General features: G+C 51.9%; 7 protein-coding genes across 7 annotated transcripts; 3 read left to right on the forward strand and 4 right to left on the reverse strand.

The window, feature by feature from the left end:
• Positions 1-920: 920 nt before the first annotated feature.
• Positions 921-4,151, forward strand: M438DRAFT_103968 (uncharacterized protein). The gene is made up of 3 exons (XM_029898657.1): positions 921-1,080; positions 1,136-3,885; positions 3,996-4,151. Exons 1-3 carry the CDS (start codon positions 1,058-1,060, stop codon positions 4,043-4,045), a joined length of 2,823 nt encoding a protein of 940 aa, XP_029757071.1. The 5' UTR covers positions 921-1,057; the 3' UTR covers positions 4,046-4,151.
• Positions 4,152-5,188: 1,037 nt separating this feature from the next.
• Positions 5,189-6,285, reverse strand: M438DRAFT_348540 (U6 snRNA-associated Sm-like protein LSm7). Its single transcript, XM_029906168.1, has 3 exons — positions 6,027-6,285; positions 5,841-5,912; positions 5,189-5,721 (listed from the first exon to the last, which is right to left on the reverse strand). The coding sequence occupies exons 1-3, from the start codon at positions 6,238-6,240 to the stop codon at positions 5,573-5,575; spliced, it is 435 nt and encodes a 144-aa protein (XP_029757072.1). The 5' UTR covers positions 6,241-6,285; the 3' UTR covers positions 5,189-5,572.
• Positions 6,286-7,195: 910 nt separating this feature from the next.
• Positions 7,196-9,246, forward strand: M438DRAFT_358492 (uncharacterized protein; the record flags this gene model as incomplete). The annotated part of the gene is made up of 2 exons (XM_029907260.1): positions 7,196-7,235; positions 7,286-9,246. 2 exons carry the CDS (start codon positions 7,196-7,198, stop codon positions 9,244-9,246), a joined length of 2,001 nt encoding a protein of 666 aa, XP_029757073.1.
• Positions 9,247-9,646: 400 nt separating this feature from the next.
• Positions 9,647-12,183, reverse strand: M438DRAFT_377210 (uncharacterized protein; the record flags this gene model as incomplete). Its single annotated transcript, XM_029908716.1, has 2 exons — positions 9,647-11,916; positions 11,967-12,183. 2 exons carry the CDS (start codon positions 12,181-12,183, stop codon positions 9,647-9,649), a joined length of 2,487 nt encoding a protein of 828 aa, XP_029757074.1.
• A 304-nt stretch (positions 12,184-12,487) lies between these two features.
• M438DRAFT_358494 (uncharacterized protein) lies at positions 12,488-14,191 on the reverse strand (the record flags this gene model as incomplete). Its single annotated transcript, XM_029907261.1, has 4 exons — positions 12,488-12,577; positions 12,627-13,631; positions 13,685-14,128; positions 14,189-14,191. 4 exons carry the CDS (start codon positions 14,189-14,191, stop codon positions 12,488-12,490), a joined length of 1,542 nt encoding a protein of 513 aa, XP_029757075.1.
• Positions 14,192-14,746: 555 nt separating this feature from the next.
• On the forward strand, positions 14,747-17,275 carry M438DRAFT_280771 (uncharacterized protein; the record flags this gene model as incomplete). The annotated part of the gene is made up of 2 exons (XM_029901187.1): positions 14,747-15,919; positions 15,977-17,275. The coding sequence occupies 2 exons, from the start codon at positions 14,747-14,749 to the stop codon at positions 17,273-17,275; spliced, it is 2,472 nt and encodes an 823-aa protein (XP_029757076.1).
• A 263-nt stretch (positions 17,276-17,538) lies between these two features.
• Positions 17,539-18,658, reverse strand: M438DRAFT_325544 (uncharacterized protein). The gene has a single exon (XM_029903095.1). It carries the CDS (start codon positions 18,542-18,544, stop codon positions 18,005-18,007), a length of 540 nt encoding a protein of 179 aa, XP_029757077.1. The 5' UTR covers positions 18,545-18,658; the 3' UTR covers positions 17,539-18,004.
• Positions 18,659-19,061: the final 403 nt, after the last annotated feature.

Genomic DNA, 19,061 nt, shown 5'->3' on the forward strand with positions numbered 1-19,061 from the left:
GCGGAGGAGTCTGGAGAAGAAGGATGTGTGACAGGAGTTTGATAGAGGGTTGGCGTGTGGTCGTAGGACTTCAAGTCAGCGACCGAGGAGGATCTGCCAAAAGATTGACAAGGCTGTGATGATGTTGACGATCGATATGCAAAAGAAGCATTTTCGAAGCCTGCTGACAGCCCATGCGTCTGGGGGAGTCTCACTTTGAATCCTGAGGTCAAGCAAAGATGCATCCGAAATCCTTTGTTGTACCGAAGAAACAATCAAACAGTAGCGCAAGAGATGTTGACCTCAACTGACCCACCTCATCTTGGTTAATTTGTAGTCGTCTAGGCAAAGTTGGTGTGTCTACTTGCAAGTTCTGACAAGTTGCAGGCGCCTTCACAAGAGGCGTCTCAACAGACGCTGCCATCGATGGGCACTGGGCAGGCTGCAGTAGCAAGAAATGAACTCGGGGTTGAGTTGACGGCCTTCCCGCCTGCATGATGGATCATGGCTGACCTGGCGTCTGGAATGCTGCATGGTGGGATTGAGACGGCATTTGTTGGCAACACGAAGGAAACGAGCAGGTCAAAGCCACAATCTAGCCACCGACGCCACATGACAGGCCAACACCCCGCCAGACGACGCGGCTCGCGATGGCTGCGTCACTTGATCCTTGTTTCGCTCCCGCATCTTCATCGACGAAAGCGTGGTGGAGGCATCAAATCGACGCCCTTGAGCCAAAGACACGGGACATATCAAGGTCAAGCTTCTCGTGAAGATGCGGATTGGTCGTAGGCGTGGTCGTGCAGGGCTTTGCACCCGTTCCTTTGCATCAAAGTGGCATGGAACTAAACCTGTTTCGCCGTTGAACTGTTGTGATGCAGCACAAGCCAGCTCGAAGAAGCTTCATCGACGTCATCCGCATACCTTGATTTCTATTAAAACAAGTCCATTGTGCTTCCTTCTTCAGTCTCCAGACAACTCACTGTCGCGTTTTATTCCAGTACATTCTCCACAAACTAATTCTTGACGATCTTGAAACAGCACACCATAGTAACGACCCCGATTTACGACAATCAACATGGAGAAGCTCAAGAAGATCTTGTATGTGCTATCTTACTTCGGCAACTACCACAAGCTTGCTAACGATTCTCGACAGTTCTCCCGGACACGAAAAGGACGAAGACGTCATGTATAACGACCCTAACACCAGCAGCAGCTCTACCACCCGCGAGAGCGCCACGCCCACACAGCACGGTCTCGAGAGCTCGACCGGAAAGAACACAGACCTCAGACACAACGTCCTTGACCCTCAGAGCAACGTCAATTCCAGACCAAACCCAGCAGCTCACGTTTCATCAGCTTCGACCATTCCTGATGATGCCAGCACTGCCAGCATTCGTTCAGGTGTCGTCGGCGCTGGCCAGGAGCCTCCGTCAACAGTAGCAGGCACTGGCTTCAACGACTATGCTAGTGGTCTTGCACCCCAGCAGAAGATGCCCATCAGAAGCGTTACCCCTGTTGGACAATCTCGTCCCAAGGCTGCGCCAATGGAGACTATGGATCCCAGAGGTTTCGTGACGAGCTCACATGCACACAAGGGTGCTGGACACAACTACCAGGGCGACCCCTGCCCAGAGGGCGACGAGCCTTTCGTTCCCGGCTATCCTCACCACCAACAGGGCCCCCACAGTACCGACATTGCCAACAGACTCGACCCTCACGTGCCTGGCGAGTTCCCTTCAGACGACGGTCTTGATGCACATGAGCGCAGAAGAGAAGGCGGTCTGACATCAGGCTCTGCACTTGGCTCTGACGACTACTCAACTCAGCAACGCTCTGGTGTCTTGCCAGGACAAGGTGGCTCCACTGCAGACTCCACCTCTAGCCACCACGGAAGAGATGCAGCTCTTGGAGCAGGTGCCGGAGCTGCTGGACTTGGTGCATACGAATCTCTCAAGCACCGTGATCAAACATCCGAGCCCAACACCTTCAACCAGACTTCGCAGCCAAGTGCTTACAACAACCAGAGCTCGGCTGTCGTGTCTCCCTCGACCACTGACCGCTCCTTCCCTCTCAGCAGCCACCCAACCGACGCCAGAGCTGCCAACACTTCCACCGCCCAACCCATCACAAGAGATGCTACATCAGACACTTCTAGAGACCACCACCTTGGTAGAGATGCTGCCCTGGTCGGAGGTGGACTTGGCGCTGCTGGTTTGGGTGCACACGAGTCTGGCTCTCACAGACCTAGCCGTGAGATCGAAGGCTACGATGACCAGCGTTTCGACCCCTCTGCTGCCTCTGGTGACAAGCCTACTCGCATTCCCAACCTGATGTACGGTCACTCAGACAACACAACCCGCTCTGGGCCCTCCGATTCAACCAACCACGGTAGAGATGCTGCTTTGGCCGGAGGTGCTGGTGTTGGTACCACTGCCGTTGTTGGTTCTGGCCTCCATGGCTACAACCACGGCGGACGCACTGAGACCGACCCTGCTTCCAAGACCATCGGTCCTCACAAGAGCAATGTCATGAACGTCTTGGACCCTCGTGTTCAGCCTGAGCCTGAGAAGATGAAGGACCGCGAGACTTCTGGCCCCTACAGAAGCGATGCCATGAACACCCTTGACCCTCGTGTCAACTCAAAGCAGACTGAGCAGTCGCACCTTGGCCGTGACGCTGCAGTTGGTGCGGGAGCTGCCGGAGTCGCTGGAGCTGGCGCTTACGAGTATGGTCAGCACCGTGCTGGTGCTACTCAGCAAGACCCTGCTAGCTACACCACTGGTCCTCACTCGAGCAACCTAGGCAATGTTGTCGACCCTCGTGTCCAGCCTCAGCCCGAGAAGATGCACGATAGGACTACCACTGGCCCTCACCAGAGCAACATGATGAACCGCGCAGACCCTCGCGTGGACTCTGATCTCTCCCAGCAGAACAAGGAGCATCACTACGGTAGAGACGCAGCCTTGGCTGGTGGAGCAGGTGCCGCTGGTATTGGAGCTTATGAATATGCACAGCACCGCAACGGTCCTAGCGATGGTCTCACTGCTAATGTGGTCGACCCGAACCATGACCCAATCCTTGAGCAGCAAAGACTTGAGCGTGAACGCAACTTCAACGCTGGCCTGACCGGTGGTGCCTCCGGCGCCGGCGTCGGTGCTCTCGGACATGGCAAACAGCACACCCCTAGTGACAACCTCGGCAGCTCTCCTTTCGACCCTCGATCAACTAACACCTCAAGCATTGTGAACCCGAGCACCGATCCCAGTCTTGCACAGCAGACTCAAGGCCACCACTACGGTAGAGATGCCGCAGTGGCCGGCGGAGTGGGAGCTGCGGGCGCGGGTGCCTATGAGTATGGAAAGCACCACGACAACAACGCAGGCCAGAACATTGGATCATCTACCTTTGATCCTCGTAGCACAAACACCTCCAATGTTGTAGACCCTAGCACCGATCCTACACTCGCACAACAAAAGCAAGGACACCACTACGGTCGTGACGCTGCTGCCGTTGGTGGTGTAGGCGCCGCAGGTGCAGGTGCATACGAATACGGCAAGCACCACGGCGGCGCTACCGACAGCAACCTCGGAACTTCCACTTTCGACCCTCGCTCTACAAACACCACCAATGTTGTGGATCCCAACAACGACCCTCTGCTTGCTCACCAAAGACAGGAGCGTCAGGGACACCACCTCGGCCGTGATGCTGCCATCGCTGGCGGTGCTGGCGCAGCTGGCTATGGTGCTTACGAAGCTCTTGATCCCAAGGAACAAGAGAAGCTCGCAAAGCACCAGGCAAAGGAGGCCGAGAAGGCTCAGAAGGCACAACAACACCAGTTGGACAAGGACCAGAAGACTCAGCAGCACCAAATGGACAAGGACCTGAAGCATCAGCAAAAGGAGCGCGAGCATGAGATTGCCAAGCAAGAAAAGGCCGCTGCCAAGGACCGCGAGCATGAGCAGAAGAAGGTCGCCGCCGCCGCAGCAGCCGCTCACGAGAAGGAAGAGAAGAAGCACAAGCACGATCTCGAGAAGGCCGAAAAGCAACGCGAGAAGGAGGCTGACCGATCCGAGAAGGAAGCCGAAAAGGCAACCAAGGAGAACGAGCACCCGGAGAAGAAGCACCACTCTCTCCTCGGCTTCCTCCACCGCGACAAGAAGAACGAGCCCGAGGCTGATCTCGTCAATCAAGGTCGTCTCCAAGAAGCCGATATCGTCGCTCACGAGCGTCATCAGCGCGAGCTTGAAGCTGCCGCAGCCAGAGGACAAGTGAGCAATGCAGGCGCTAAATTCGAGCCCCCACTCGAGGAGCAGAGAGAGAACCCTCTGGCTTCTGCCCCTCAGTACTCCAGTATCGATGAGAAGGGTCATCAGACCGTTTCCACCGATACTTCTGGACGCCACCGCTTGCACAAGGATCCTCCTGCCAGTGTGCTCAAGGAGCGCGGTCTTGACAGTGATCAACAATCTTACGGCAGCGGTAGTGGTAGATATTAAGTTTGGTTTCAGATAATAAATGATAGTTGTCCGGTGTTTCGCGGTTTACATGATTAATGGTTTTATTATCTTTTGTGTCTCTATGAAGTCAATTGCAAATGGGATATGTTTATCACAATGAACATCTTTGATTTGGTCTGATCTGGTGTTTTGTAAAGAATCGGTGTGAACTTGAAACGCTCGTTGAGTTCAGAAGCTTTCGATGAAGTTGTAAGCCTTTTGATGAAGGAGTGAGGCAGTGAGCAGACCGACGCTCGGTGTCAAAACTTATACTTTTGTATACGTACACCTTTTTGAAAGGGATGTCGATAGCGCTTCCAAAAGTCTGTAGTTTGCATCCGTCACACAAATGATATAGCGTTGATCTGTCCCGATCCTTGTGTTTCTGGGAAAGACTATATACCTGCTAAGGGTCTTATAGAAAGAAAAGATTGCAAAATGTCTTAATCTAGATATTTGTTATGTGGTAAGAGAAAAGTACACTGGTGGGTATTTGGATACCTTGTATGTGCCTGATATATCATGACGCGGGTTCCGCTGTCTCCTCGCAGACCCAATATGCTCTCTGTTGGAACGAATCACGTACGTTACATTTCGGCATTCACGAGAGTGGGCCTTTGACATCCTTTGCTCGTGTTTAGGTCATGGTCTTGGGTGCTTTTTAATGGTGAAGCTGACGAGGGATGGGAAAAATCACGGCGTTGAAAAAAGGGAGACATTGAACTTGTTTTTGCATTTGTTTTTTTGGGACGGTGATTTAGTGTCAGAGTTATGCTGTTTAGTGCTGCGTACTGAATCATTTGTTGATATGTTTTAATGGTTGGGTGTGGTGTGAGAACCATATCGTCGATGAAGTCAGGGTGATACGCTCGGCAAGAAAATCTTGGAGCCGAAAAATGGAAGACGTGTGGCCTGCGTTTTGTGCGCATATCGACCTTGCACTCCATCACTCGTGGTCGCAAAGACCTCAGGCATGCTTTCGAATATCTTCCCGAGCGTCAAGTGTATGTGGCTATTACGTTTGCAGTGCCGCCCTTTGTTCGTATCGTGTTTCATTTTCGTGTGGTGATGTGGTGTGAATCTGCGATGGTGGCTCAAATGGCGGGAGCAGCATTCTCCTCCTCGGTCTGAACAAAGGGGTTTGCGATTTCTTCGCTGCCGTCGAGAGGGGAGATGAGGACGAGTAGGGTTCCGCGTGCGACTAGGAGACCGAGGGGTCTTGATGAGGTGTTGCCTTCGTCGTCTGTGATACTGATTAGTCTGCTGATATTTCTTTGGCGGTTGGGATGGGCAGGGAGGGAGATAGTGAGAGAAGGAAGTCGTATGGAAGGGAAGGGTCATTGGGATGGTGGATAGTCATACCGCGTGTGATTTCCTTGACGTCGTCCAAGACCAAGTTCATCAATTGATCGTAACCCTTGAGTGTGCCAGTAACTGTAATTCTCATCGTCAGCATTTGCTTCCTCTCATGTCCGTTGTCGACATGGAAGCTTCTTTTCCCATTCCACTTCTTCGCGCAAACCATCTCTTTCTTGCATTCTCACTCACCCTCTCTGCCTCCACTGAATTTGACCTGAATCTCCTTGTCCATGTACTTGTTCAAGTCCAGAATATTTTCCTTCTTGGGGCGCGGTGTCTCGCTGTCGTTTTGGTTGTTGTTTCTGTTGTTCTGGTGTTGGTTGTTGTTGCCACCTCTACCACCGCCACGGTTTCCTCCTCTTCCTCCGCGTGCGCCGCCGCGGAATTGACCGCGTTCTGACATTGTGTGTGATTGTGTTGTGTTGGTGTGTGAGAGCTGGTGGATGAGCAGCTTTGGTAGGATCTGACGTAGAGTTGCGATTTGGCGGAGAGGGCTACGGCGGAGAGATTGGGCGGAATGGAGGGTGAGGAGTGGAGGGGTGGAAGACGCGGTGGGGGCGCGTGCGTCACTTCCGCTCCGCGATTGCGGTGGAACTTGCGGCTTTTTTGGACCATCGCGTTGCCGTGATTGCCAGGTTATGATTTTGGAGGCGGACGATAGTGTTTGAATTGTGGTGACATAGGCTTCACCATGTGGTATGCGGCTGATAGGGGATCTGCTATTTCCGTGGACAGTGATTCGAGGCCTTCTAAACCGATACAGAATCTCGCTGTTCGCCTAAGCCGAGTCCGCTGTCATGGATGCACGTGAGATGGAAGTTGAATGCATGAGATGACAGCCATACGTAGTCTTTCTAAATACTGATAGCATTGCGCAATGTGCCATTGTTATTCGACGCAGAGCGTAGATATCGATGAGTCCTTTCATATCGGGTTTTACTTTCGCCATGGCAGATGCACCTTCCATGTAGGGATCAAGGTCCCTGGAGGCGTTCGATGTACACCGCTCCGCCGGCATGAAACGAGGACAATCGTATACGCGGCCTCTGACGAATGCACTCTAGCGACCTTTACAATCTAGACTGTAGTCTGTCGACTGCAGGCGGGAGCAGTGCCGAGGTGAATGGCCGTCCATGATTGCCAAGGCCTTTGGAATCACAGGGTGTTAAGTATTGGCAGCATTGGCGGCAGCGACAATCTTCGAAGCTGACCAAGCGACGGTGCAAGTCGAACAAACACGCTATCGACAAGGCAGTCTGACCTTTCCTCGCGTTGACATTTCGCGACTGAAATCGCCAGCGTCCACCGCTACCTGTCTCCCACCGCGCACCACCCACCGCTGTCCGCGCTGACCTGACATGTCCGAAGCCGCTCCGCCCACCGACTCCCGCGGCCTGGGTATGTAAATGCTCTATACCAACATTCAAATACCAAGCTAATTCATGTAGCCTTGAATCCCGGTGGCGCAAAGCGTAAGAGAAGTCCTTCTTTGACCGCGAACCAAGGACTAGGAATCGCTCAGAACAAAGCACCCAAGACTGGCAATGTGAGCAGTCAGCTGCAGATCAACTACATTGCGAGACAATGTATCGACGACCTTCCCTTCATCTCCAAAGATGACACCCTTCCTGGCATGCTCGATGTCTTGTCATCGTATACCCAAGTTCTGGACCGCCATGAATCCCTGGCTAGCAACCTAGGAGCCCGACCTCTAGGACCCATCCTGATCAAACGCTTCGAACGCTGCTTCGATGCGCCTCCTCGTGTCATAGCCCAGCACTCGCATGCTCGCGATCAAGACCTACCTCAAGTGACATGGCTTGATGTCGTACACTTCGCCCAGGCACACCCGTCTCAGTTCACTCTCTCGACCTTCAGCGAGGGCCGTCGCGTCTGCCAATTCTACTATCCGCAGAAACAGGTTCGCGTACAGATCTCAGAGGAAGACTTCCTGTTCATCAACAGCGGAAGATGCCAGGATCTTATCCCACCGCTTCCCATCTGGGAGGATGAGGAGAAAGAGGTGGCCACATGTGAATTGGTCGAGAAGGCCTTGAGAGACCTGACTGCGGCTGCCGATTCGGTCGCTGCTCGCACTCGCCAACTAGCACATCGTCTTAAGGGGAGGAGAATGGCTATCCTGGAACGTCGGTCTGCTGAGGAGACACACAACCAAGAAGTACAGCAGCAGGCATTACATCCGTCCTTCGTCTCAGTCAACAACAATCAGCAAATGCAGCAACCTCCGCAGCAGAACCAGCAGCACCCTCCACAATCGCCTGAGAAGGTCGACCCCGCCCTGCACATTCGCAACGACCTTCTCAAACACTTTCAGTCTCTACCTAAACAACTGCCACATCAAGCAGACAACCGCCGCATCTCTTCCATCCAACCACAACCACAATCGCCTCCCTTCCAAACTCCGCCCAACTTCGCCCAACAAGCGCGCCCTCAACAGCTCGAATCTGCCTCTACCTCTGTCTCACCCGTCCCCACCACCGTCGCCGCCCTCGCAGCCGCCGCCGCAGCCCAAGCGAACGCCTACCGTGATGAATCACCAAAAGACCAACCCCGCCACAACTTCTCAAAACCCCTTCCGCCAGCACAAGAAGTTTCGCAACCATACCGCGCCATCTGTCAAGCACATATGGAGAGCCTTCCACGTAGTTCCCGCGTCATGCCACCCTGCGACCGTTGCAGACGACTCAAAATGGATTGTTTGAAAAACCTGTCCAGTTGTGGTGGATGCACAAAGAAACACGCTCGATGCCATTGGAAAGAGGTATCACGCGAAGAAGTCCAAGGTCTCGAAGGATTTGAAGATGCCGAACGCCTCGCTCTTGAATATGCCAATGGCGGCGGCAGACGTATGAGTGTGGGCGTTGGCGATTACGCAGCTTCGGACACGAGTATGGATGTCGATGTGCGCAGTCCCTACGACTACGCAACTTCCAATTCTACACCTGCAAACCAATTCCGTCAGAATCAGGGATATGGAGATATTCAGCAACAGCATCAACAATCACCATATCCGCCCCCTCAACCCCCACAACAGCAGAGAAACGACTATGATGATCCGAATAATATCAACTACCGCGGCAACGTCCAAAGAAACGCTTTTCCCGAAGACTTGACGCAGCAGAATCAACATCAACAACAACAGCAACAACCTCAACATGTAGATCGAACAATGGATCTCCTCCGCGTCCTCGGAAACCACAACAACGGCATCAGCACCCCCACCACCACCGACCAACAATCCAGAAACAATGGTGCTTTCAGAGCTGGTTTCGTCGCTGCCAATGACACCCCCTCCACTCCCGTCCCTGCGAACAACATGAGCACTGGAAATATGAACGGAAGCGCCAACATCAGCAACCCAGAAACCGGAGAAGGTCAACGAGCGTAGACCGCTCAAGACCAAGTTTTTCAGACCGCCAATGAATGCTTTTCATCTCGCTATGGAAAATGGCGAGGAAGTTGCCAGGCAATTGAGGATAAAGAAGATTTCGATGGAGAGGTATGGACGATTGTAGTGTGCTTTTTTCGTGCATGAGAGGTGTAGGAGGGCGTTCTTGCCTTTCATGGTCCATTGTAGTGGAAAGTGGTTTAGCTGTCGTAGATGGGGGTGGGGAAAGGCCTAGAAGGATTGGACTGGACCGAGATGAACAAGATACGGATGACCTGTTGATAGCTATGTGGGTCATGCTGCTGCCTGGGACATACATTTTTGTCAAGTCGTCCTGAGTGTGGAAAATGAAATGTGACCTCTTGTTGATTTTCAATAACTCCATGTCAACATTAGCCTTTCAACCAAACATCATATCCTCCTCCTCCTCCTCATCGTCCTCCCTTCCCAACCCCATCCTAAACCCCTCAAGATCAAACGTCTTCCAAGCCTTTCTCCCCTTCTCAACAACAACACAATTCCTCCTCCCCGTCCTTCCATTAGCAACAACCCAACCAGGCACCCACCCCTTTTCAAACCTCTTCGCCACCAACCCCTTCTCTTCCATCTCTTCCATACTCCTCCATTCGAATCTAAAGTCCTCGGTTTGAGATCGATAAGGTATACAGAGCAAGTAGTGGAAATCTTCGTAGGTGAAGAGGCAGAGAAATGTTTCATCATCTAGGAATTTTAGAGCTGTGATTTGAGATGATGGTGAGGAAGAAGAAGCTGGGAGGCCGATTCTTCTCCATCCGGTTCCTGTTTCGCCGGATAGGCCTGCGGGACCTATATGATGGTGCCATAGTGCGATTTCCACGATTTCATCATCGTCGTAGGTAGCCTTACTCGGCACACCTAGGACGAATGTTTCGAAATGCTGGGGTGAGGCTTCTAGCATACGGACGTCTAGGTGAGATTGGACGGAGGAAGTGGCGGTGGTTCTGCAGGGTATGTCCAGGGTTTGTGGTTTTGAGCTTTGTTGCCAGAGAGTGATGTGTTGATGGGCGGATTTACAGACGTGGGTGAGGTGGGAACTCCATAAGTGTAACGAAAGTAGTTTCTCGCTTTCGGCGTCGGTTTGACCGGTTCTGGCTGAGTGGATGCAGCTGATAAGATCTTTGGTTGTTGGCTGCTGGGAAGCCTCGATTTCAGGAGTGGAGAAGACGATTGCCTTCAAGCGGCTCTTGGTCAATCCACCTTCGAGATATGCTAATGTGTTTGAGATATCCAGTTGTGGTGTCTCGCGCTCGGCCATATCTTTGGCGCTCAACGAGTCTGGATCGGCAGCTGCGAGATCAATTTGGTGTCGCAGCCATTTGGAGAAAGCACGGAATTGTCTTTGCTCTCTTCCAAGTATCTGCACTGTTTCGTGAACAAGAAGCTGAAGGGATGATAGAGTTGCAAGGATAGAGGTGAAAACTTCTGGTGGTACGTTGAAGTGAGGTGTGTCCGAGTAGTAGCGGGCCAGGCCTCGAAGATTTGTCGCGACAACAGCACTGCGTTCGAGGACAGGTAGGAGGTTAGTGTGCAAGATCTTGGAGAGTTCTGTGTATAATGTCGTCATTGCGTGATCCCATCTCTTATGACCACGCTCTGCCAATTCATCGCGCAGCCATTCCAGAATCGTTGGTGTAAAGTTCCCAGTCATAGCGAGGTGGTACAGATTGTCTTCCAGAACACCCTCGCCCTTCTCCTCCAGTGTCTCGTTGATCATCTCCATAAATCTCGAGGGCAGATTGGTATGTGTAGTCCAGTCGCTTTTGGCCGATACAATGCTGCACGAGATGTAACCACACAGATCGCGAAGCTGTGCTGTCTGTGAGACAATCAGATGCAGATGTGATCCGCCAGATGACATGAGCGGAATATCAAACAGACTCAGCTGGAGGTTCTTGTGGCCGGGCTGGGAGACATCAGAGAGTATATCATCAGGCTCTGCTCGTAACAAAGCATGAAGCTTTGATCGAGGATGAGATGTGTATGATAGAGGCACGAGAGCATGCGGTGTTTCCTCTTCCTCTTCCATAGGCCACATTATATCAGCACCTGGGTAGTCTGGTGTATACTTGATCTCGAGAATGTCGTCGACCGTGACTCTATTTCTGCCACCTGCGTGGCCCACAAACATGACATCTGCTGCAAGGCGATCCTTTCTTTGCATCGAATCAAAGTAGTCGTCTAGAGCAGCTTGCGTGGAGAACATGTCGTATCGGCCGCTTGCAGTATGCCGAGTAGGAATGGGGCTGAGTCGAGGTAATACAGACTCAACATCGAGGTATGCTAATTGTCGAGGTAAATCTTTTAGCAATGCTTCTTGCCCTTGCGCTTCCAGGTCATCGTCCCCATCGTCTGTTTGCGGCCTATCTTCATGCTTCAATCCGAGGCGAGTCCAGAGGCCATCAATCATGGACTGATCTAATCCAGATTTTGATGATTTCCTCGTGTTGGCCGTCTCTCGTGTCAGTACTGTCCCCCAGCCTAGACAAGTGATTTCGCCGCGAGTCGTCTTGGACTTGGGATTTGCGGCATCGATGCTGAAAGGATCATCACCGCCATGTCTGATGACTTTGCCAGTTTCTCCGGAAACAATGTCCACATAACCGGTATTGAGAGCGACAGCCAGGCATTTACCTGCTTGCGTCAAAATTGTTGGTCAAGCTTGGTAAGTCCAGAAAACGAACCATCACGTATCCATTCGAGGCCGACGATAGTTGTAGATGGGCTCTTTCTTTTGACAACGAAAGCACGTTGACCACCAATGCGATAAATCTCGATCACTTCATCCTGGGTGACAACCGCAAGTAGATCTGTCCGCGGGCAATAGGCGAGGAGGTGAGGGTTGATCGCATAGGACAAGACTTTCTCTGATTGTACCGAAAGACGAGGCTTTTCGGCCATCATGTTAGTTCATTCAACCTTTCGATTGCATCAAATGTTCTTGTTGAGTTGGTGACATATTTCGTCAATGATTGACTTGCTGGAAATGGTTGTTTACATCCAGACTTCAATGTCTTGGCACACGAAAATGGCAGTCGCGAATGGAAATAGTGGATAATCAAGCACGCAGTCAATCCTACATATCGTAATATCACATGTACAGGATTAAGTTGAAGAATGAGGAAACAAAATCTGCTGGGATAATAGCCAATACTCGTTCGCTTTTCGTGACACAATCTAATTACGCCTGACCCAACCAGATCCTTTAAACCACCAGGTATCCATCCGCCACCGACTTGATGTCCTTTGAGAAAGAAACGTCTTGGCCCATGTTCAAAAGAGTTACCGATGATACCTAAATCTATGTCAGCAAGGTCCGAATGTATAAAGTCAGTATTACTCACATCAACATCAACATATGGTCTAGTCTTTGCGAAGCGGACGCTCATGGGGAAGAACTCAGCCTCGCTCTCTGCTTGAGCCTCAAACTCGAAACTGCCGGTTGCGTTGGTATCGTCGACATCGCCGATAGTCCAGTCAATGCTGTCACCAGAAACCTCGTACACAGCATCGAAGCTAGAGACAGAAGGCTCGCTGGTTTGGTAGGGTATCGAAACAGTAACATCGTTCAATGCATCTCCACCAGTAAGCTCGTATTCCAGGGTAATGTTGTAAGTGCCAGATCCAGTCTCGTTTACCCAAGCGGTAAATGTAATGGGAGGATCGCTGATGTCCTCAGCCTTTGCAGCCAATCTCCAACGCATGACACCGATAGAGTTGTTTGCGGGGAATCCTTTTGAAGTGTCGGTGAGTTGGATGATCTTGTCGTTCTTGAAGGCGGTCTTATCGACCTTGGGATGCGAGTTGAGCTGTGCGCCGTGGGTGTCGCCCAATGCAAGAGCGAGTTGAACTTGTGTGAGAGAGGGATCGGTGATGCGAAGCTGGAGGTCACCCTTGACTTCGAAGGACTCGAGGGAGCCTTCTCGGCTGAGTTTGGCCGAGATGGTCTCGGCGACTGTGATATGGATGCCATCGCGATCGGAAGAAGTGGCAGGGGCGGCGGCTTGGACAGGAGCGCTGGCAGCTGGTGCTGAGGGAATAAGAGGGGCCTCTGCCTCGGGACCGAGATCCCCACGGACTTGCTCGAACATGGATGTCGTCTTCGTCTTCTTTCCAAGCTGCATACCCTTGCTTCTGGCGGGGAGCGACTTTTGGAAGGACTTGTTCTTCTCCGCGTTGTACGAGTCGTAGGTATCGGTGACGGCTGGTTGAGTAGGCGGCGGGGTGTAGGTGGGATATGAGGGAGCGCTGGGCATGTTGCTGCGACCAGAACGGGTGGCTTCCTTGCGCTGCATCTCGAGTTGCTTGGCCTTTCTCTTGCGCTCCTCGGTGGCTTCAAGTTCCTTGTTCTGTGTGCTGCGTCAGTATGCGACCAGCTGCGAACGAGAAGCATCGGACGAACTCTTGAAATGATGTCTTGAATACGCTCCTCGTGCGATTCCATGTCGAGGAAGGTCTTGATCTGACTCAGGGTGAGGTTCTCGCGGTAACCCAGAGTGACAAGCTCATCGAAAGCACTGAGAAGCTCAAAGGCATTGCGCAGAATCTCTCTCTCGTCCAAGCTTCTGCAGATGCTGGTAACAACCTGTGCGAAGAGGTGTAGCGAGTCGATGTCCTGGAGAATGTTGGATTGGCGGTTGGTGATGAGGACCATGTATAGCTCGTCAAGGGGCTGGTAGACGAAGCGGACATTGTCTTGCTCGACTGTTGTGTGCTGGGTACCACTGTCGGCGAGCTTAGGGAAAGAGGCGAGAAGACCTTCGATTCTGGATCGCTGCATCTCACGGAATTGACGTGAGAGGACGGCCTTGCCGCCGCGCGTGCAGATGGATGCTGCCAAAACGACCTATACCATTGCATTAGCTGTTGATGTGCTTGATGTCACGAGTGGGGGCTGTTCAATCACCATTGTGAAGAGTGTCAGATAGGCTAGATGGGAGTATGAAGCCTCGAGACAACGAGTGGAAAAGTATGGTATAAGCTCGTTGTTATTCGGGACCTTAGTTGTCCTCTCCTAAACTTCCCCACGCTCTTGCTCCTGCCTGGCCAGCGATTCGTCGCTCCGCCAAGGGAAGAGCGCGCCAAGGCTCCGCGGCCACTTCCGCCGCGCTCGAATTCGCGAGCAATTGCGGCCTGGCCGTTTTCGTCTTCAGCTTGTCTCAGCAGCCCGACTTCTCTCTTTCTCACAAACACTTCGTGACGCGAGAACGAACAGCACACTTTGGACCTTCACGCTCTGTACCTGCCGATAATACCAGCACGAAATCTGCTTATATCACCTCATTCCTGTTCAAGATCCTTGATCCTTCCGCAGTTTCCGCGCATCTGCATGTGCATTCGTGTGGCAAGCCGCTAGCCGTGTTCCACCACCCTTTCACAAGCCCGGCATTCCTTTGTTCTCTGCGCACAACACACAGCCCCTTGCCGACTTCTAGTATTACCTTCGCTGCTCCTCTCAGCCGTTATGGCTACCGCTCTCCAACCCACCTTCGGCCTACAACAGCCTGAAGATTCCATGGAAATCTCATCCGAATACGGCAACATGGACGCAGACATCGACATTGATCTTGACGCCCCCGACGCCGTCGACACAAACATGCAATCTTTCCAACAGCAATCCTTTCAGCAAGACGACCATCACATGCAAGAAGACCCAAAGTCTGACCGCCTGGACGACGATCTCATGATTGACGACTCCAACCTTGATGACCCAGACCGTATCATGCAAGACGATGCGCCAGTGCCCCAAGAGCAAGACGAGGAACTTCTAGATTTCAGTGAAGACGAAGAAGACGTTCCCATGAACCCGGCAGAACACACCGAGCCCGAGAGTCACCTAGAGCCTCAATATCAAGCACCCATCGAGCAGTCTGCTCCTGTTGAAGAGCCTGTCGAACACGTCCAATCAGCGGTCGCTTCTGAACTTCTGACCAAAGGTGTTCAGCCTGTTGACAACACAGCAACCCAAACAGCAGACACCCAGCAACAGTCTGAAGCACAACAACCCATTCGCGACCAAGACGCCACAAACGAAAAACCCGAAAATGTCGCTCAAGCACAATCCACACACGAGGTAGCTTCAGAGCCCCAGCCTGAAACCCAAGAAGAGGCGCAGCCTTCCCCTGCTGCGGACTCTGCCGAACAGACAAAGCCATCCGCCCATGAGACTGTCATAGAGTCTACTGAATTCCCTAACGCAACAAATGACAACGTCGACGAGAGCGCACACGCCGCTCACCCCACCGAAAATGAGCACAAAGAACAAGGTAATGACAATGTCGAAACTGGTGTCGCTCAGGAAGCCGATGAAGAATCCTTCCAACCCTCTCTGACCCGTCAAGAGACCGATCTCTCAAACTACACCGTTCCGGAAGACTATTCTCGTGAGAGACAGGCCAACTCACCCACCGTGACTGGTCTGCACCCTACCATAGTCGAGTATCAGGAAAACGAGGTCTATCTCTTCCCTTCGAGAGACCCTGCTGTGCCTGAGCAGTACCTTCTGCAAAACGAGAATCTCGTGACCACTAGCCTTGGCGATTTGCTGCAAGCTTGCCGCACTGCTCTTGGTGATGGCATAAGTGAAGACGAAGAGCTGGTCCTTGGCGTCGAGGAGTTGGACCTCTATGTGAGCGAAGTAAGTTTTGAACATCTCGCTTTCTCTTCATACACAGCCACTAACAACGTTCACCAGGACTCGACACCCGCCTTTTCCACTAGCTTTTCCGAGCTACTTGACATGTATCTGCAACTCCACAGGCTTGACGGCAATGACAATCCTCCGCCATTCCGTGTATCATTGACTACTAAAACAAGATTCAGCAACCGTATGGCTGCAATCACACAGGCTATTTCCGAAGGCAAGGGCTTCTCTCAGCTCTCCTTCTTACAATATTACGAGTATGACGAACCGACCGAATTGCCTGATGAGGACTTTGACGATGACTTTGACGAGCTCGCCAAGCCCGATGAACAACAGCATTTGATCGAGAACGGCAGACAAGCTGCCACCGAGGAGGAACACACGACTGAGGACCATCCGGCTCCTCAAGCTGAAGAGCAACATCATGAACAGACCGACCCTGCCCAACACGTAGAGGGCCAAGTGGGTGAGTATGAGGGTGAATCATCGGTTCAGCATGATGCGCCCGCCGATGCAGTCGACCAATCCGAGTACACCCAAGATGAGACTCAGTACTTCGATGCCCAAGGAGATGAATCTGAGTTGGTTGGCGAGACTGGTCAAGACGATCATTCTTCTGCCGCGCCTCACTCTACGACTGGCGATGCAGGGGCTGTAGTGCGAGATGAAGTTCACCACGATGAACAGAGCCATGATGATAATGCTCAGCATGATCAGGCTTCCGAGCATGTCACCCAAGAGGAAAGTCCTGAAGAGCCGGCCGAAATCGAGCAACAACATGCCAACGGCGAAGAAGAATCCCTGTTCGGCCAGGGCGAATTCTTCGATGAGAACTACGATTACCAGGACGGTGAAGTAAACGAAGTTGAAGATGCACATGCCCATGAAGAGCAAGTGGTGGACGATGACAGCCACTTCCCAGCAGAGGAAGATGCTGAAGCTTCTGCCGCCGAGGCACAACATGATCCCGTCGCGACTTCGTCCGAAGGACCTGCCCAGGCTCAAGTGTCCGAGACCGAAGACGGCAGCGCACAAGATGCCGAACAGCTCAACGTTGCTGATGAGTTGGTCACTGAAACCGAACCAGTTGCCGAGAACGGTAGTACTACGGCCGATACTATTGTCGGCCAAGCTACTGCCAAACGTCACTCACCCAGAGTTGAGGATGACGATTACGAAGAGATCAACTTTGACGACGAAGACGAAGAAGGCTATGGGGATGATGGCGCCGGACTCGCGCCGGTACTTACCAATACCTCAAGTAAAGCTTCGCCTGGAGGCAAGCGCTCGTTCTCCGAACTCGATCAAGTCGATGATGAGCAAGACAACAAGAAAGCACGAGCTTCATGAGTGTTTCCCATCTCAACATGGGTTGTGACTTTATACCAAAACGTCAAGGAAAATCCTATCAAGGATGTGTTGACTCTGATCGATGATGTTGATTCCTGGAGATGACATCAACGGTTCAAGGCAAGACGGAACGCTGTTTCCGCCTGATTTTCTTACCTCCACCCCTTTCGCCTTTGTTTTTCAGCATTACAACCAAAGGGTCATCTGCTAACCTACAGTGCCGGATCAAAATACTAACCATACCTAATGATCACAAGCCAGGTAAGACGCGAGGGCTCTGCCCTGACAGTATTTGATATCCTGTGGATATAGTAATGCAGCACGGACGAGAGAGGAGAGAAAAAGCGTGGTTTCATTTTGGGTTGATGGAGTTCTGGGAGCATAAGGCGCTGCATTCGTCCGATCCCTCTGGCCGGTTTCATTTGCGATTCGCGAAAAAAGGATACCCCCTTGTTGTTTCTGCTTCACCACTTTTTTCCCTTTCACACCTTCCCTCCGACATAGCAAACAGTTAAGAGTAGTCAATGCAACTTTCCAATCTTCGTCCTGATCCTACTGACGTCAATGAGGAGAGAGACGTGAGACCATGCTTCTTGCCCGAGACGAACCATTTTCACAGTTGCCTGAGACGAATCATTTTCACGAAAGACAACAGTCTGTACCAGCTCATATTGCTTTCTCAATACTGTTCTCATATGCTCTGCTGACTGGCTCCAATCATGACCCATTCTAATCCTCCTTTCTCTTCTCATCACCCTCACCCACCCCATCCAAAAAGTCCCTACAAGTCTGCACGATGATCTGATGATCCTGCTGCTGCTTCAGTCCACTGACCACAATAACAGCAACAACCCCTTCCACACCCTTGACTCTAACCGGAAACCCACCACCATGAATAGCATACTCCTTCGCCTTCTCCTGCAAACAATATTTTTCCGCAAAAGCCTTTTCATCACCCTGGAATTTATTATGCATATACCAAGTAGAAGTTCCAAATCTCAACACGGTAGCGCTTTTTCTGGCCACCCAATGACTGTTGTCGGGGGTGATTCCTGGGTGGACGGCTGTGTAGAATAAAGGTGTGCCGTTTGCTAGGGTGATTGAGATGACGGTTGGAGAAGGAAAAGTGGAGAGACGGCTGCGGAGGAGGCAGCCCAGTTCCCAGGCGTCGGGGACGGTGAAGGTGGGGAAGAGGATTGAAGTGTCGATTTGGGAGATTGCTGAGAGGTCGGTTGGGGGGTTTGTGAGGGGGTATGTTGAGTCGGTCATGTTTGCGTTTGTTCTTGTCGATTTCTGAGGCTGTTGAGGGTTGGTCGATTGTGGAGTGATTGATAGTTGGCTTGTGTGGAAGCTTGGTGTGGAAGAGCTGGTGTGGTTGGAGAGGGTTGTGGTGGACAATGGAAGTGGTTTGGACACGAAGACGGATTGTTGGTCAGTTCAACATTGATGAATGCGGGCATGTGCCATGCGACGCCATCCTCACCGCCTATGAATTGCGGGGCAGAATCAGAACCTCCGAGCCCATCGTTACGCGGCGTTGAGGGTCCTCTTATCCAGCGTGACACTCCCCGACTACCAGATGGCTCAAATTTTGACTGCAGGAATCCAGGAAGTTATTGGAATTGCAGATAGATTCAGTGAGAGCTTAAAAGCTTTAGACCTTTAGTAGATATCTCTATCTAGCGTAATTTCGTGAATCATTGTAGCAGCTTTATGGAGCCGCTTGTAGCTAGAGACAACCTCTAGATAAGCTTTGCCGTTCGGGAGCATATCCTCGAAAGCTCAA

This window comes from Aureobasidium pullulans, assembly GCF_000721785.1.
Source record: "Aureobasidium pullulans EXF-150 unplaced genomic scaffold scaffold_22, whole genome shotgun sequence".
Classification (NCBI taxonomy): domain Eukaryota; kingdom Fungi; phylum Ascomycota; class Dothideomycetes; order Dothideales; family Saccotheciaceae; genus Aureobasidium; species Aureobasidium pullulans.

Bases quoted from the DNA above. Each gene is read 5' to 3' on its own strand.
- M438DRAFT_103968 (XM_029898657.1), top strand. From the start codon at position 1,058: ATGGAGAAGCTCAAGAAGATCTT. The intron at 1,081-1,135 runs GTATGTGCTATC...GATTCTCGACAG, and splicing joins GAGAAGCTCAAGAAGATCTT to TTCTCCCGGACACGAAAAGG. The intron at 3,886-3,995 runs GCGAGCATGAGA...GAAGAGAAGAAG, and splicing joins GAAGCATCAGCAAAAGGAGC to CACAAGCACGATCTCGAGAA.
- M438DRAFT_325544 (XM_029903095.1), bottom strand. From the start codon at position 18,544: ATGACCGACTCAACATACCCCCTCACAAACCCCCCAACCGACCTCTCA.
- M438DRAFT_348540 (XM_029906168.1), bottom strand. From the start codon at position 6,240: ATGTCAGAACGCGGTCAATTCCGCGGCGGCGCACGCGGAGGAAGAGGA. The intron at 5,913-6,026 runs GTGAGTGAGAAT...TGAGAATTACAG, and splicing joins ATTCAGTGGAGGCAGAGAGG to TTACTGGCACACTCAAGGGT. The intron at 5,722-5,840 runs GTATGACTATCC...TCAGTATCACAG, and splicing joins CGTCAAGGAAATCACACGCG to ACGACGAAGGCAACACCTCA.